We start from the raw sequence: 17,434 nt of genomic DNA, 5'->3' as shown, positions 1-17,434 counted from the left end.
TTGGTTCCACAGTCTAGCTATTGTGAATTATGCTGCTATGAACATTGATGTGGCAGTATCCCTGTAGTACGCTCTTTTAAGGTCTTCAGGGAATAGTCCGAGAAGGGCAATAGCTGGGTCAAATGGTGGTTCCATTCCCAGCTTTCCCAGGAATCTCCATACTGCTTTCCAAATTGGCCTCACCAATTTGCAGTCCCACCAGCAATGTACAAGAGTACCCTTTTCCCCACATCCTCGCCAGCACTTGTTGTTGTTTGACTTCATAATGGTTGCGAATCTTACTGGAGTGAGATGGTATCTTAGGGTGGTTTTGATTTGCATTTCTCTGACTGCTAGAGATGGTGAGCATTTTTTCATGTACTTGTTGATTGATTGTATGTCCTCCTCTGAGAAGTGTCTGTTCAGGTCGTTGGCCCATTTGTTGATTGGGTTATTTGTTTTCTTATTGTTTAATTTTTTGAGTTCTTTGTATACACTGGATATTAGGGCTCTATCTGAAGTGTGAGGAGTAAAAATTTGTTCCCATGATGTAGGCTCCCTATTTACCTCTCTTATTGTTTCTCTTGCTGAGAAAAAACTTTTTAGTTTAAGTAAGTCCCATTTGTTGATTCTTGTTATTAACTCTTGTGCTATGGGTGTCCTATTAAGGAATTTGGAGCCCGACCCCACAATATGTAGATCGGAGCCAACTTTTTCTTCTATCAGACGCAGAGTCTCTGATTTGATATCAAGCTGCTTGATCCATTTTGAGTTAACTTTTGTGCATGGCGAGAGGAGGGGATTCAGTTTCATTTTGTTGCATATGGATTTCCAGTTTTCCCAACACCATTTGTTGAAGATGCTATCCTTCCTCCATTGCATGCTTTCAGCCCTTTTATCAAATATAAGATAGTTGTAACTTTTTGGATTAGTATCTGTGTCCTCTATTCTGTACCATTGGTCCACCCGCCTGTTTTGGTACCAGTACCATGCTGTTTTTGTTACTCTTGCTCTGTAATATAGTTTGAAATGTGGTATCGCTATACCGCCTGATTCACACTTCCTGTTTAGAATTGCTTTTGCTATTCTGGCTCTTTTATTTTTCCATATGAATTTCATGATTGCTTTATCTATTTCTACAAGAAATGCCGTTGGGATTTTGATTGCCATTGCATTAAACCTATAGAGAACTTTTGGTAATATCGACATTTTGATGATGTTAGTTCTGCCTATCCATGAACAGGGTATATTTTTCCATCTTCTAAGATCTTCTTCTACTTCTCTTTTTAGGGTTCTGTAGTTTTCATTATATAAATCTTTCATTTATATAGGTTGTTAGGTTGATTCCCAAGTATTTTATTTTATTTTTTGAAGATATTGTGAATGGAGTGTTTTTCCTCATTTCCGTTTCAGAAGTTTTGTCGCTGATATACAGAAATGCCTTTGATTTATGCTTGTTGATTTTATATCCTGCCACTTTGCTGAATTCATTTATTAGTTCTAGTAGTTTTTTTGTAGACCCTTTTGGGTCTGTTAAATATATTATCATGTCATCCGCAAATAGTGATAATTTAAGTTCTTCTTTTCCTATTTTTATGCCTTTAATTTCTTTCGTCTGTCTAATTGCTCTGGCCAGTGTTTCGAGAACTATATTGAATAGAAGTGGTGATAGAGGGCATCCCTGTCTTGTTCCAGATTTTAGAGGGAATGCCTTCAATTTTTCTCCATTCAGAATGATGCTAGCCTGAGGCTTAGCATAGATAGCTTTTGCAATGTCAAAGTAAGTTCCTGTTATCTCAGTTTTTCTAATGTTTTGAACATAAAGGGATGCTGTACTTTGTCGAATGCTTTTTCTGCGTCTATCGAGATGATCATATGATTCTTATCTTTAAGTCTATTGATGTGGTGAATAACATTTGTTGATTTCCGTATATTGAACCATCCTTTCATCCCAGGGATGAATCCTACTTGATCATGGTGCACAATTTTTTTGATGTGCCTTTGTATCCGATTCGCCAGAATTTTATTCAGGATTTTTGCATCTAGGTTCATCAGAGATATTGGTCTGTAGTTTTCTTTCTTTGAGGTGTCTTTGTCTGGTTTCGGAATCAGGGTGATGTTGGCCTCATAGAATGAATTTGGAAGAGCTCCCTCTTTTTCTATTTCGTGAAATAACTTGAAAAGTATTGGTATTAATTCTTCTTTAAAGGTTTTGAAAAACTCCGCTGTATACCCATCCGATCCTGGGCTTTTCTTGGTTGGTAGTCTTTTGATTGCTTCTTCTATTTCATCCATTGATATTGGTTTGTTCATATTGTGTGTATCCTCCTGACTCAGTCTGGGCAAATCATATGACTTAAGAAATTTATCGATGTCTTCACTATCTTCTATTTTATTGGAATATAGGGTTTCAAAATAATTTCTAATTGTCTTCTGTATTTCTGTAGCATCTGTTGTGATATTGCCTTTTTCATCCCGTATGTTAGTAATTTGAGTTCTCTCTCTTCTTCTCTTCATTAGCATGGCTAAGGGTCTTTCAATCTTATTTATTTTTTCGAAGAACCAACTTTTAGTTTTGTTAATTTTTTCAATAGTTTCTTTTGTTTCAATTTCGTTGATTTCCGCTCTGATTTTAATTATTTCTTGCCTTCTGCTACATTTGCTGTTGTTTTGCTCTTCCTTTTCTAGGGCTTTGAGATGAAGTGTGAGCTCATTTATTTGTTGGTTTTTCCTTTTTTTGAGGAATGACCTCCAGGCGATGAATTTCCCTCTTAAAACTGCTTTCATTGTGTCCCATAAATTCCGATATGTTGTGTCTGCATTTTCATTTATCTCTAAGAATTTTTTGATTTCCTCCTTTATGTCTTCTATAACCCATTGATCATTCAGTAACATATTGTTCATTTTCCATGTGATGTAGGATTTTTCCTTTCTTCTTTTATCATTGATTTCCAGTTTCATTCCATTATGATCAGATAAAATGCATGGTATTATCTCTACCCCTTTATATTTGCTGAGGGTTGCCCTATGGCATAATATATGGTCTATTTTTGAGAAGGATCCATGTGCTGCTGAGAAAAAAGTATATCCACTTGATGATGGTTGATACATTCTATATATGTCAGTTAAGTCTAGGTTATTGACTGTGATATTGAGTTCTATAGTTTCTTTATTCAACTTTTGTTTGGAGGATCTGTCCAATGGTGAGAGAGGTGTGTTGAAGTCACCCATAAGTATTGTGTTGTGGTCTATTTGATTCTTGAACTTGAGGAGAATTTGTTTTATGAACGTTGCAGCACCATTATTTGGTTTATAAATATTGATAATTGTTATGTCTTGTTGGTGAATGGTTCCTTTTAACAGTATATAATATCCTTCCTTATCCCTTTTGATTAACTTAGTCTTGAAGTCGATTTTATTCGATATGAGGATGGCCACCCCTGCTTGCTTGCGACGACCCTGTGCGTGGTATATTTTTTCCCAACCTTTCACCTTCAGCCTGTGTATGTCTTTTCCAATCAGATGTGTCTCCTGGAGGCAGCATATTGTTGGATTTGTTTTTTTTTTATTTTTTTTTATTTTTTTTTATTTTTATTTTTTTGGATTTGTTTTTTTAATCCATGTTACCAGCCTATGTCGCTTTATTGGAGAGTTTAAGCCATTAACGTTTAGAGTTACTATTGATATATGGTTTATACTTCCAGCCATGTTTGATTATTTATCTTTTTTCTTTTTTTTTTTTGTTTGTTTCTCCATGATTAACTTTCCCCCAGCCCTCTGTCTTTACCAAGGTTCCCACTGATGGTTTTGGTTATTGTTTTTCATTTCTTCCTCGTGTAGTGTTTTGCTCATGACGCTTTGCAATGCTGGTTTTCTGGCTGCAAATTCTTTTAGCTTTTGTTTATCATGAAAGATTTTTATTTCATTGTCGTACCTGAAGCTTAGTTTTGCTGGATACAGAATTCTTGGTTGGCATCCATTGTGTTTCAGTGTCTGAAATACGTTGTTCCAGGATCTTCTCGCTTTCAGTGTCTATGATGAAAAATCCGTTGTTAACCTTATTGGTTTACCCCTGAATGTAATCTGCCTCCTTTCTCTTGTAGCTTTTAATATTTTCTGTTTGTTCTGTATATTGGATATCTTCATAACAATGTGTCTTGGTGTTGGTCTACTGTCATTTTGTGTGCTCGGTGTCCTGTATGCATCTACAATTTGTATATCCGTTTCCTTTTTTATTTCTGGAAAGTTTTCTGTAATTATTTCATTCAGCAGGTTACTCATTCCCTTGGTTTGAATCTCTATACCTTCCTCTATCCCGATGACTCTTAAGTTTGGTTTTTTTATGTTATCCCATATCTCTTGGATGTTTTTCTCGTGATTTTTTACCAGCCTTTCTGAGTTGGCTAGACTCTTTTCAAGATTATAAATTTTGTCTTCATTATCTGACGTTCTGGCTTCTACTTGCTCCACTCTGTTAGTGATACTCTCATTTGAGTTTTTAATTTGGTTTATAATTTCCTTCATTTCTAGAATTATTGTTTGATTTTTTTATTATCTCTATCTCCTGATAAAGATGCTTAACTTCTTCTTTTATCTGTTTATGTAGTTCATTTTCAATGTGTTCTTTCACTGTTTGAATTTGCTGTCTCTTATCCTCTTTAAGGTTCCATTCCATCTGTCTAAGGTATTCCTTGAGTTCTTTATATGACCATTTTTCTGATGACTCTAGGTCCTCCTGAATATTTAGGCTGTCCTGCATTGTTTGTACTCCTTTTCTTCCTTGCTTTTTCATGCTGCTCATGTTACTTCTTGTTCTGTTTGACTGCTGAGTTACTCCTTACTCTTATAAATTTATTTGATGCTTGGGAGGAAAGATATTAGAAGGGAAGGGAAGAGGTCACTAAAGAGAATTAGAGTAAGCAGGCAAAATTCAAGGAAGGGGGAATAAGAAAATTGAAAAGAAAAGACAAAAGAAAAAAAATAGCAAATAGAAAAAGAAAAAAAAATTTTTAAAAAATAATAATAATAATAAAAAAATGAAAATTAAAATTAAAAAATAATAAAAAATTTTAAAAATTTTAAAAATTAGAAAAAAACATTTAAAAAACAACAAAAAATGAAAATTAAAAAAAACCCAAATTAAAAAAAAATTAATAAATGCAGTCTTAGAGTTTGTTTAACTTCTCTTCCAGTAGGTGGAGCTGTGTCCACTGGGCCAAGCTTCTCCTCTCAATAGGTGGGAACCAATCACTGTGCAGCAGCTCTTCCTCTCAGACTGGGCGGGTCTCCAATCCTGAGTGCCTAGGGCCTTCTCTTGTGTCTAGTCACTTCCCCACTTTTCCTCAAGCCAGGCCCCGCTCACTGATGACGCTCACCACAATATTGGCTACATGCCAGGTCTGCTGTTCCTGGGAGCCCTGTTTTCATGAACGCCTGGGCACACTCTCCCTGTTTGCCATTCCCTCAGACCCTAAGTTTGTAGAGCTTGGGGCTGAGATCCCCCAGCAAATTTGCTTGCCCTCCACTAGCCACGCCCCCGGTAGCTGGTGCAAGAGACCTCAGTTATCAGCACTGGTGGGAGCGGTAGCCGGGTTTCCCGCGCCGCAAGTTGGGAGTCCCACGCCACTCCTGATTCCTTCCGTCTGGCTATTGCGCTCACGGGAGAGCTAGGAGGGTCCCTTACGGGAGAGCTGGGAGGGGCCCTTAAGGTTTCCCCGCTGTGTGGAGAGGGATAGCTAGGGGATTACACACCTGTCGCCTCTGGTTTCAATGAAGTTATCTCCTCCGCTGCGTTATGGTGACGTCAGTTCTCTGCCATGGTGGTATCCCATGCAAATGGTGACAGTTTTGTTTCTTTGCCGGGTGACCAATGCAACGGATGAGTCCTGACTGTCTCTCCCAAGCCCTGTTTCAATCCTGTGGCCACTGCCTATGAAGGCTCGGTTGGCTTTTACCTCCGTAAGTTCAGAAGGGCCGACCAGTTATTTCAGTGGGGTCGTTAGTGCTGAGTCACGGCAGTTTGGCTGCAAGAAGCAGGCGAACGGGAGCTTGAATGCATCTCTGGTGGAATTTTATTAGATGGATTTCTTGTCTGCATGATGAAACTGACTGAAAAATTTCTTAGTTTACTAAAAAGTTATATATATATATATTGAATTTATATGTACAACTTGACACTGAATTCAAAGGCTTAGCTCTTTTTTGTATATGTGTATGTGGTACTGGGAATTGAACCCAGGCGCACTTAACCACTGAGCCACATCTCCAGCCCTTTTTATATTTTATTTAGAGATAGAGTCATGCTAAGTTGCTTAGTGACTACCTAGGTTGCTGAGGCTGGCTTTGTACTTATGATCCTCCTGCCTCGACTTCCTAAGCTGCTAAGATTGCAGGCGTGTGTCTCCGTGTCCAGCTTCTTATTCTGAATTTAGAAGATTCAGTGAATCGTGTCTCCTTTTATAAAAACTGAAATGAAGAGATAAATTTTGTTAGTATTTTCTATTATCAGAACTTCTAGAGACACTTACAGTTAGGGTAATAAAAGTTACCTTTAGGATAAAATAATGAGTTTGATAGTTAGGGTTCTCATACTTAAGTTATCTTAAGATACTTACATCAGTTATTTAGAAATAATATATAAATTATATATAATAGTACTGCATATTCATTTTTATGGGTCCACATGTATTAAACACCATTATTTAATGGTAATATATCAGATCACTTTGTGATGCTAGGTAAAAACACAATCCTTTTTTTTTTTTTTTTTTTTTTGATATTAGAGATTGAACCCAGGGGCACTGTACCAATGAGTCACATCCATGTCCCTTTTTATTTTTCACTTTAAGACAGTGTCTTCCTAAGTTGCTTAGGGCCTTGCTGAGTTGATAAGACTGTCCTCCAACTTTTGATACTTCTCTAATTTGCCCTAGCCTCTCAAGTCACTGTGATCACAGTTGTGCTCCACCATGCCTGGCATAAAAAGGCAGTCGTGAAGTTGAGTGCTGTGGCTCATGCCTGTATTCCCAGCTACGGGGTTCACGGGGCAGGGTCATCTGAGGCAGGAGAATTGCAAGTTCAAGGCAAGCTTATGAAACTTAGCAGAGAAGTGTCTCAAAATAAAAAGGCCTGTGAATGCAACTCAGTGTTAGAGCACTTGCCTAGCATGTGTGAGGCCCTGGGTTTAATCCCCAGTACTGGAAGGTAAGAGAAGCAGTCTTGAGGTTTTTCCACCAAACTGCTTTTTTTTTTTTTTTTTTTTTGTAGACAGATAGAATGCCTTTTATTTTATTGTTTATTTATTTTTATTTTTTTTAAATATTTTTTAGTTATACATGGACACAATACCTTTATTTGGTTTATTTATTTTTATGTACTGAGGATCAAACCCAATGCCTCATATGTGTGAGGCAAGTGCTTTGCCACTGAGCCCCAGCTCCAGCCCTTTTTTATATATTACTTTATATCTAAATGTAATAATAATTGTAGTTCATAATTTTTTTCTCCAAAGGATAAATCTACTAAAGAATTTTAATATCTACAAGTGATCAAATACATTAATTTTTCTATTCTAGAACTTTTGAGTACATATTCTATAAGGAGAAATATTCAGAAATATTGTGGTATTAAAAGAGCATCCTTGACTAAGAGGGTAGGGTAGCTCAATGGTAGAGCATGTGCTTAGCATGCAGGTGGCACTGGGTTCAATTCCCAGCACCAAAAAATAAAAGTATATCCCATTCAACCCTCCTAGTGGCCTTGGCTATACAAATTTAAATAAAATGAATGTTTTAAGAAACAAGTGCTTTAGTCAGTCACATTTTTTTGTGTTTTATTTAAAAGTCACTTCAAATTTTTAGAAAAATTGTGAGAGTAGTTCAAAATACCTTTCATCCAGATTCCCTGGTTTTTGCCATTCTACCATATTTGTTTTTTCTTTGTATGGGTCTGTATGTTTGGATAATTCTTTTGACAGTGGTATTACTTTGAACAATAGAAGAGTAAGTTGTAGACATGAAGTCCCATCACCCTAAATACTTCTGTAAAAAAAAAAAGGAGGGGGTGGGGGCTGGGGTTGTGGCTCAGCGGTAGAGCACATTTGAGACCTGGGTTCGATCCTCAGTACCACATAAAATTAAATAAACAAAATAATAAAAGAAGAATAGATTTTTTAATTAATTTTTTATTTATATATGACAACAGAATGCATAACAATTCATATTACACATATAGAGCACAAATTTTTCCTATCACTGGTTATATACAAAGTATATTCACACCAATTCATGTCTTCATGCATGTACTTTGGATAATGATTTTGTAATTTTGAAAAACATGGACATTCTCATACATAACTTTAGTATGCCATCAAGACCAGGGAATTAACACTGATGTTATATTGCCATCTAATCCTCAGAATCTATTCAAATCTCACCAGTGGTATTTTTTAATATGTCTAAATCTAGATCATGTGCACATTTAGTTGTTGTGTTCTCTGTTACTCTTTAGCCTGTTCTTAAAATCTTTCATGATAAATATTTTGTGAAGAAATACTTAGAGGGGCTGGGGTTGTAACTCAGTAGTGGAGCGCTTGCTTAGCATCGGTGAGGCACTGGGTTTGATCCTTGGCACATATTAAAACAACAACAGCAAAAAATAAAGGTTAAATTCTTTAAAAAAAAAAAAGAAGAAGAAGAAAGAAATACTTAGAGGTTGTATAAATATAGCCTTTCTCATCAAAATTTTACTCACTATTAATACATATACTCCATATGACTCAGAAATATTATTCCTGCGTATTTAGCTAAGGCTATCAAACCTTCATGTTCAGCCAGGTGCAGTGGTGTGTATTTGTAATCTCTGCTACTCAGGAGGCTGAGGCAAGAGGATCACTTGAGATAAGAAGTTGAAGAGCAGCTTGAGTAATACAATAAGACCCCATTTCAAAAGAACAAAAAATAATAAGCTTTTTGTTTATAGGCTTCGAGTGTAACTCAGTGGTAGAGTGCTTGCCTAGTGCATGCAAGGCCCTGGGTTCCAGCCCTAGCACTGCTAAATAAATAAATAAAACAAAAAACTTAGTTTTCACAAAACTACATACATATTTACAGTGGCTTTGTTCGTAATTAGTAAAAACTATAGGGCATTTATCCTTCAGCTGCTGAATAAATTGTTACATTCATCCATCCAATAGAAAGCTACTCAGGGATTAAAGGAGTGAAGCATGTAATAGTGTGAATGAATCTCTAAGCATTATGCCAAGTGAAAGAAGCCAGACTGAAATCACTTTATGCTATACTATTTCATTTATATGGAATATTATTAAAATTGCAGAGGATCAGAAACCAGATCAGTGGTTGCTGGGAATTAGAGATGGAGGGAGGAATGAGTTAGAAAGAGCCCACATAGGTTTTTATTTGGGTGATAGAACAATTCTGTATTTTGGTTGTGGTAGTTCTATGACTATTTAATTTACTAAACTCAGACTTATGTGCCAAAAAGTGAATTTTTTAAAGAGAATAAAATAATTTAGCTTATATTATTTGGATCCATTTGCTTTAGTCATTGCTTGAATTCAATGTTTCTGTGATGGTTGCCAATTGGTAATTTTCTAGTTCTATTTTTCCTTTTACATTTATTAGTTAGCACGCTACTGTAAGATAAAATATCCCCTTTCCCCACACATTTATTTATTTATATCAGTAAACACTTATGGATTCTAATTTTATCCAGTGAATCATAACTCAGTACTATTATAACTTTGTTGCTCAATTTGTCCAAGATTTGGCCAGAGGCAGCCTGTTTGAGCTGATTTGTATCAGTGTCATTCTTTGAGCACCTCCATTACTTTCTCCTTTCCTTGCACTACCCTTGACATCAGCCATGTCTCTAAGAAACCTTAGTCCTTTTTAACAGAGAATGGCATTTAGAAACCAAAATCTGGGGGCTAGGTATACATCTTGCCCCTGGAATGTTACTGCTTTTATACCCTTTCAGTGTATGGATGGAGCTACAAAATTTGTATATGTGTATATGGACACATAGACACATCTATTTCTATTTCTATATCTATTTGTCCATGTTTGTTATCAACCATGAGTCATTCTAATACCTCTAATTCAATTTCAACAGTACATGATTTATTCTGTCCTCTGCCTTTCCATATTTGTACCTGCCTTCCCTGATTGTGAAAAACTTGGCTACCATCTTCTTCAAAATATTTACTTAACTCAGTCCCTTTGTATAAAACTAATCACTTGACGCTGTGGGCTATCTCATAAACTACATGGCCACTAACTCAACCTTCTCAGAGTTCTTCCCTTCTGGACTATCTTGCTTTGACTATACCAGCCCATGCCAGCCAAGAGTCTTTTCCAACTCTGGTCTCAGTATCTTGCCATCCCTTGCTGGCTCTTTATCCCCAGCGTTCAGACAATTCATACAGGCTACCTCTTGCCAGCTACAAGTTAGTTCCTCATTAGTACCTGTATCACACTGATTCCCACCAGTTGATACTTTAGTTGACCAAATCATTCTTAAAATTTTCATTGAATGTTTATTCCATGAAAAAAATAGGGTGCTTATATCCTTAAAATTTTAAAAGCACAAAAGAGTAGAAAGGTGATAATGAAGTTTCTATGAAGTCACCCCAACCACTTGATTGCCTTCCCTATAGGTAACTGCTTCTTCCAGTTTCTCCTGTATCCTTCTAAAGATTTTATACATATGTTAATATAAACAAATATTACTATTTTAAAATTCATTATAAATATCTTGTTAAGTATTATTGCATCATTATATATTATTATAATATTATGTATTAAATTATTATCATTAATTTATTATTATATATTAAATTATTATATTATTATATATTAAAATTACTGAATATCTTATTCTTTCAAATTGACAGCATATTCAGCTGCATTATGTACCATTCATTAAATCTCTTAATGAATGCTTGTGGTGTTTTCAGCCTTTTCCTGTGTTTAGGAGCCATTTGTAATTCCCATTTTGACAGCTGTCTATCCATACACTTTGTCCATTATTTTGATTGCCCACTTTCTTATTGATTTGTGGAAGCTCTTTTATATGTTAGTGAAATGATCCTCTGTGAAATAAAATGCAACAGTTTTCCTGGTTTATCATGTAACTTTTGGTCTTTGTTTATGATAGGTGTTTCCTTATAAAGATATTCTTTTTTTTTTTTTTTAAAGAGAGAGAGAGAGAGAGAATTTTTTAATATTTATTTTTTAGTTTTCGGCGGACACAACATCTTTGTTTGTATATGGTGCTGAGGATCAAACCTGGGCCTCACGCATGCCAGGCGAGCGCATTACCACTTGAGCCACATCCCCAGCCCATAAAGATATTCTTCCTTTTTTTGTTTCTTATGAGTTTTTATATCATAGTTTAAAAGATTCTTTATTTTGGATTTATTTTACAAATTCCCTTCTGATTTCTTCTAATACTCAATGTGGTTTCATATTTTTACATTGGCATTACTTAAGAATTGCCATAGAGGGTTGGGGTGTGGCTCAGTGGTAGAGTACTTCCTTACTATGTACAAGGATCTGGGTTCAGTCCCTAGCATTAAAAGAGAATTATAATAGAAAAGAACCTACAGAAAACAATAGTTTCCCATGATTAAAAATATAACATTATCTAAAATTCTTAACATTCATAACCTCTAGGGCCTTCAGATTGTTATAGTGTAATCCCTGATTTTTTTAAATCAATACGCATTTTAACAACATCTGATCATGTGTTTGCACATTAAAATTTGAGAAACTGCTCCAGGACAGGGGTCTGCAGTTTTTTTTCTGTGAAAGACCAGGCAGCAAATATTTTGTTTTGTAGGCCATCTGGTGTCTGTTGCAGCTATTCAGCTCCTTTAGTAATGTGAAAGCACCACAGACTGTATTTAAATAAATGGACAAAGTAGCATTTTAATATAAGGTCTTTTACAATCATTCCTGCTCTCAGGAAGTAGAATTGAGGGATAAAGTGATCAGGGAACTTTTTTTATTTTATACCCTTCTGTACTATGTGAAGTTTTTACCATGAACATGTGGTTAAAAATCTAGAGTTCAAAGAAAAATTTTAAGGTATAATTTTAGATAATGGTTGTAAATATCAGAGAAATCCATTCAAAGGCCTCTAGTTTTAGTTGGGCTGCTTGATGGTGGTTAATTTTATTTTTCCACCTCAAACTTTTCACAGAAAAAGAATAAGTATATGGGCTGGGGTTGTGGCACAGAGGTAGCCCACTTATCCACCATGTGTGAGGTTCTGGATTCGAGCCTCAGCATCACTTAAAAATAAAATAAAGATAGTGTGTTCACTAATTTAAAAAAAAAAAGGAAAAAAATAAGTATAATATAAGGAAATGCAAACACATGATTAAGTTTGTATAAGACTGAAGAGGAGAAAAAAATGAAGTTGAAACTTGAGAGATACCCACTCCTTTCCCCCAAATGTTTTACTGATATGCTAAAGTAAAAATTCCTTCAAATAAATTCAATAGAGCATACATATACCTCATATTCTCCCAGGACTGTAAATTTACTGTTGAGCTTATGATTGGTACTTGGTAGATTTTTATTAAATGGATTACATGCTAGAGCAGGTTCTCCATGGACTATTAAATATTCTTTGAGCTGTTGAACACCATTTATAGCTTAAAATTGGCCATGGTGAGTGAATTTATACCATGGAGATTAGAAATCAGCAAGTGCTATGAATTGGATGTTTGCTTTGTTAGAGAGATGGATTATCAGCACATTGTTGAATGTTCCTCTTTATTATTATTGATGGTAGTATCTTGGAAGCTAGAATGAGGCTCAGTGGTACAGTGCTTCTTGCCTGTCATGTGTGAGGCCCTAGGTTCCATCCGTAGCATTAGGGGGAAAAGTGGTGATCTGTCTTTAAGACCGTTCCTATTCTCTGAACAGATTTTTTTGGTTCAATAGTATTTATAGTGTGTATCAGATACTGTTGTGAGGCAAAGAAGAGAGAAAACCAGTCCTCTTCTCCAAAAGTTTAACTCAATTGTAAATCTGCTGGTGTTGTTAACTTTAGTATCTTTGATTTTTTTATGATAAAATTTAGAACAAGATGAACTATGAAATTGACAAAGTTTTAGTATCAGGGATATTTTTGCTATATGTCCATTCATTTGTGTATGGCCTGATTCTCATCTTTATTCTGCCCTCCACCTTTTAAAGGAAAGCCTGAAGTAGCCTGTGAAAATCCACATTGTACTGTAGTACCTTTGATGCAGCCTACTCTACACATTGCAGACAAAGATCCAATCCCCGAGGAGCAGGTAAGAAGGAAAATTACCCTTTATTACTTCCAAAGAGTTTCACATACAAAGTTTGCCTGCCTTTCTTCCTTCCTTCCTTCCTTCCTTCCTTCCTTCCTTCCTTCCTTCCTTCCTTCCTTCCTTCCTTTCTTTCTTTTTCTTTCTTTTTTTTAAATATATTTTAGTTATAGATGGACACAATATCTTTATTATTTATTTTTATGTGGTACTGAGGATTGAACCCTGGGCCTCACACGTGTGAGGCAAGTGCTCCACCACTAAGCTACAACTCCATCCCATTATCCTTTCTTTTAAGTGACATAATTGTCAAATAGCTGATTGCATTTCTGTTTCTAATGAATTTCAAGATCACAATGTAAATTATTGAATTTATAAAAGGCATTAGTTCTTAATCCCCTGGATTTGAATTCCTTGAAACCACCAGATTTCTTGTCCAAATGTCCACTTCATAGAGGCTTTTAAAGGGCTTAAACACAATAAAGATTAGTGTTTGACCAAAGTTGCCTTCTGGAATCCTGGAAACATTTTTATCTTGATTTGTGTGGTGGTTGCTAATATGCATACATGTGTAAAAATCTATACCTTGAGATTTGTGCACTTGACTTCATGGATGTTATACCACACATTTTTAATGGTTGTATTAGTTAGTGCAAAGATTTCTCTTGTTCAGTCTAAGCAAAACTTCCTCCAGTCATATTATCTTTCATATTCTTAATTATAAATGGAAACCAAATTAGCTAGTTTAACAGACAGATAATTTATTTAAAACCATTAACTAGCTTACAGAACATTTCAGAAGACTAGATAAACAGGCTTGAGCCAGGCTAGGGTTAACAGCCAAACTCATTCAAAAAGAACTGTTCCATTGAAGACCTCATTGCTTAGCCCAGGGGCACTGACATTGCCTGATTTTCTTTCAATGCCAAATAGTAAATCCTACCCTCAGAACCACTCCCTCCCAGAACATGATCTGTTGACATCCTTGCCAGAATGGCCTTCTTCAGGTGCCTGCTTCTTTTGTCACAAACTTCTAATTCAGGTATATCTCTTTAGAGGATCCCATGTCATTTGCCTAAATCTTAACTGCAAGGAAAGCTGGGTGAGTAAATATTCTACCCTCTGGTCTTAGAGATGTGGAGAACAATAAAATGGGGTGATCCCTAATTCTAGCAAGAGTATTCAGACTTCCTGGGAAGTCAGAAAGAACCATAGATATTTCTCATAAGAACAATATTAACTGTCACATTGTTAGTCCTAGTTTTGATTGGTTTCTGCATAGCAAAAAAAAAACAACATAATTTTAACCATATCTGTAGTATGGTTACCAGGCGTGGAAAAATAACCATGGGTGTTATTAAACACTTTTTTAGAATCAACTGTTAAGCTTTTTGAATACTTCAATTAATCTATAGATCTTTTTAAAATATTGTTCTTTTTTCCCCCCTGGTTTTGTTCAACTATGCTTTAATGACCTATGCCAAAAGCAAGTCCTCTTTGTGTGTCTCTGTGTGTGTGTGTGTGTGTGTGCGCGCGCGCGCGTGTGGTGCTGGGGATTGAACCCAGGGCCTTGTGAATGTGAGGCAAGCACTTTACCAAATGAACTGTATCCCCCCAAGTCCTCATTTTTTAACTCAAGAGATATGTAGCTACAAATACATAAATGCTGCTAGAAAACTGTCTGGAATACAATGCTTTTTCTTTTTTTTTTAATATTTATTTTTTAGTTTTCGGCGGACACAACATCTTTGTATGTGGTGCTGAGGATCAAACCTGGGCCGCACGCATGCCAGGCTAGCATGCTACTGCTTGAGCCACATCTCCAGCCCTACAATGCTTTTTCTTTTATTCATTTTCAGGAATTAGAAGCTTATGTAGATGATATAGATATGGACAGTGATTTCAGAAAAGATGATTTTTATTACTTGTCTCAAGAAGACAAAGAGAGACAGAAGCGTGAGCAGGAAGAATCCAAGAGGGTACTGCAAGAATTAAAATCTGTGCTTGGATTTAAAGCTTCGGAGGCAGAAAGGCAGAAATGGAAGCAACTTCTCTTTAGCGATCATGGTAAGCACTGACTTCAGAGTAAAAGCTTATTTCAATGAAGGGGATTCTTTTTTTCTTACACCATGAATCTTACTGTAACTAATTCTTATGGCTTAAATTCTAGGTAACTACCAATAAACATAGTACTTTTTCTTCTAGAAGCAAATCAGTTTGATCAATAAAAATAGGTATGTAAACATACTAGAAATATAAAATTAGACTTTTCTATCAGTTATTTAATTTTTTACTAAATTTGTTTTGAAATGGACATTATATTAAACAATTTGGAGTATTTTAAATAAAATGTTTTCAAATTTAGTGAATTGAAATTTGGAACTGTTTTCTGTATTAAAAATAACTTGTTGAAACACAAAATTAATAACTCTGTGTTTACTATTGAAAAGTATGTTAAGGCCTAGGCCAGTTAGAGTCACTTAAGTGACCTGAGTGTTTCAGCAGACAGGAGGGGAGGAAGTTTTCTATGTGTACTATCTCCATACTCTAATTTGTTTACTAGGCTGAATGGGAATAAAACCAAAGGTTAGCTTAAGCTTCTTCACATTACTCACCCTTCTTTCCTTCAGTCATGCTTTAGAAGAGTCAGGGGAAGGAGTGAGGGGAGGCTTGATCGTTGGCAGTTTGATCATTCTGACTAATTGCTAGTTGTATTGATTCCTGTGATTTCCAACAAGCTAGAGTGGGACTTCCCTTCCATTTTGAAGTATCTTTATGGACCCTCAAAATCAATTGCCTGCCTCTCCCTTTCTCACTAGAAGTAGTATATAGATTGCCTGTACTTCTAGAATGCTCCTTAGGGTTTTCTCCTCTTCTGAGCCCTCCTTTTCTCCTGGTCCATGTCTACATTTCATGCTTTTAACTTTTCTCTTCCTCACCATCAGCCCCCTTTATAGCTGAAGTCCTCACTAGATTATGCTTATTCATTGTAATAGTCTCTTAGCTAGTTGACTTCAATTTTCAGTACCTTTTTTCCTAAGCTATCTTACAAGCTCTTTCCAGATAATTCTCAAATGGCACATTGATAATTGCTTTATCTTAAAAGCTATAGTGGCTCCCTCTTACAGTAAGTATCAGCCTGTTCATCTTAAGAATCCATCATGTCCAAATATATTTCTCACAGTTTCTAGTGAAGGTAATCTTCCTCAATTTATGTTCAGCTAATTAGATATAATTCCACCAACTATTTTTATTCTTAAAGAAAATTTATGTTAAATCCTTTACCAAGAATTCTGTCTCTACAGGGCTGCCCTGTCTACCAGTCTCTCCTCTAAATTCTGATTGCTCTAGCCCTCCTACCTCTCCTAGCTCTGTGGAACCTAACACTAGAGAGGCATTGTAGTGAGAGGCAAAGAAAGACTTGAGCATCAAAGCATAGCAGAAAAGGGAAATGATTAAGGGCTTTCCAGAAGCAGAAGGAGAGTTTCTGTAATATGCTGGTTCATATGTCGGGCCTACCTAAATCAGAGATTAGTGGCGTTATGTTTTAGGTACTGTTACTTTCTATGTGTTCAGGTGTTTTGTTTTGTTTTGTTTTTTGTCTCTGGAACTAAATTACAGTCTCCTTAAATAGGGACTTTATTATTCCTCACAGTATTCATTTAGCAAATTATTCATTCAACAAGTAGTTATAGAGTACCTATTATATGCCAGGCACTGTTTAGTGCTGTACCCATAGCATATAAATCAGGAGACAAAAATGCATATCATCATCCCAGCTATTAGGAAGCCTTAGGCAGGAGGATCACAAGTTCAAAGCCAGCCTGGGCAACTTAGTAAAATTCTGTCTCAATAAATTTTGAAAGGCTGGAAAGGTAGCTCAGTGGTAATGCACTTGCCTGGCATGCATGAAGCCCTGGGTTCAATCTTCAGTACTACCAAAAAAAAGCCTATATTTTCACAAGCTTGTCAACTGATCCTGCCCTTGTGCTGATTATATCCCCCCATTCAATTAGCAATAATCATGAATATCAGTCAACTTCTAACATGTTACATTTGTTAAGAACTAGCATATTTATAAACTAAAAAATGTGCGAAACACTGAAAATAGCATTGTATATAGGCTAGTAT

General features: G+C 35.9%; 1 protein-coding gene across 3 annotated transcripts in view; it reads left to right on the top strand.

Moving 5' to 3' along the window:
- Vezt (vezatin, adherens junctions transmembrane protein) overlaps positions 1 to 17,434 on the top strand; it is a 78,267-nt gene that overhangs the window by 57,056 nt on the left and 3,777 nt on the right. For all 3 annotated transcript variants that reach the window (XM_077798630.1, XM_077798629.1, XM_077798631.1), the window contains 2 exons: positions 13,206 to 13,306; positions 15,163 to 15,370. In XM_077798630.1, the coding sequence (XP_077654756.1) occupies positions 13,206 to 13,306; positions 15,163 to 15,370 (309 nt within the window). The remainder of the gene's footprint in view (positions 1 to 13,205; positions 13,307 to 15,162; positions 15,371 to 17,434) is intronic.

Source organism: Urocitellus parryii, chromosome 5, assembly GCF_045843805.1.
Source record: "Urocitellus parryii isolate mUroPar1 chromosome 5, mUroPar1.hap1, whole genome shotgun sequence".
NCBI lineage: Eukaryota > Metazoa > Chordata > Mammalia > Rodentia > Sciuridae > Urocitellus > Urocitellus parryii.
This window is presented reverse-complemented; position numbering and strand designations above follow the sequence as displayed.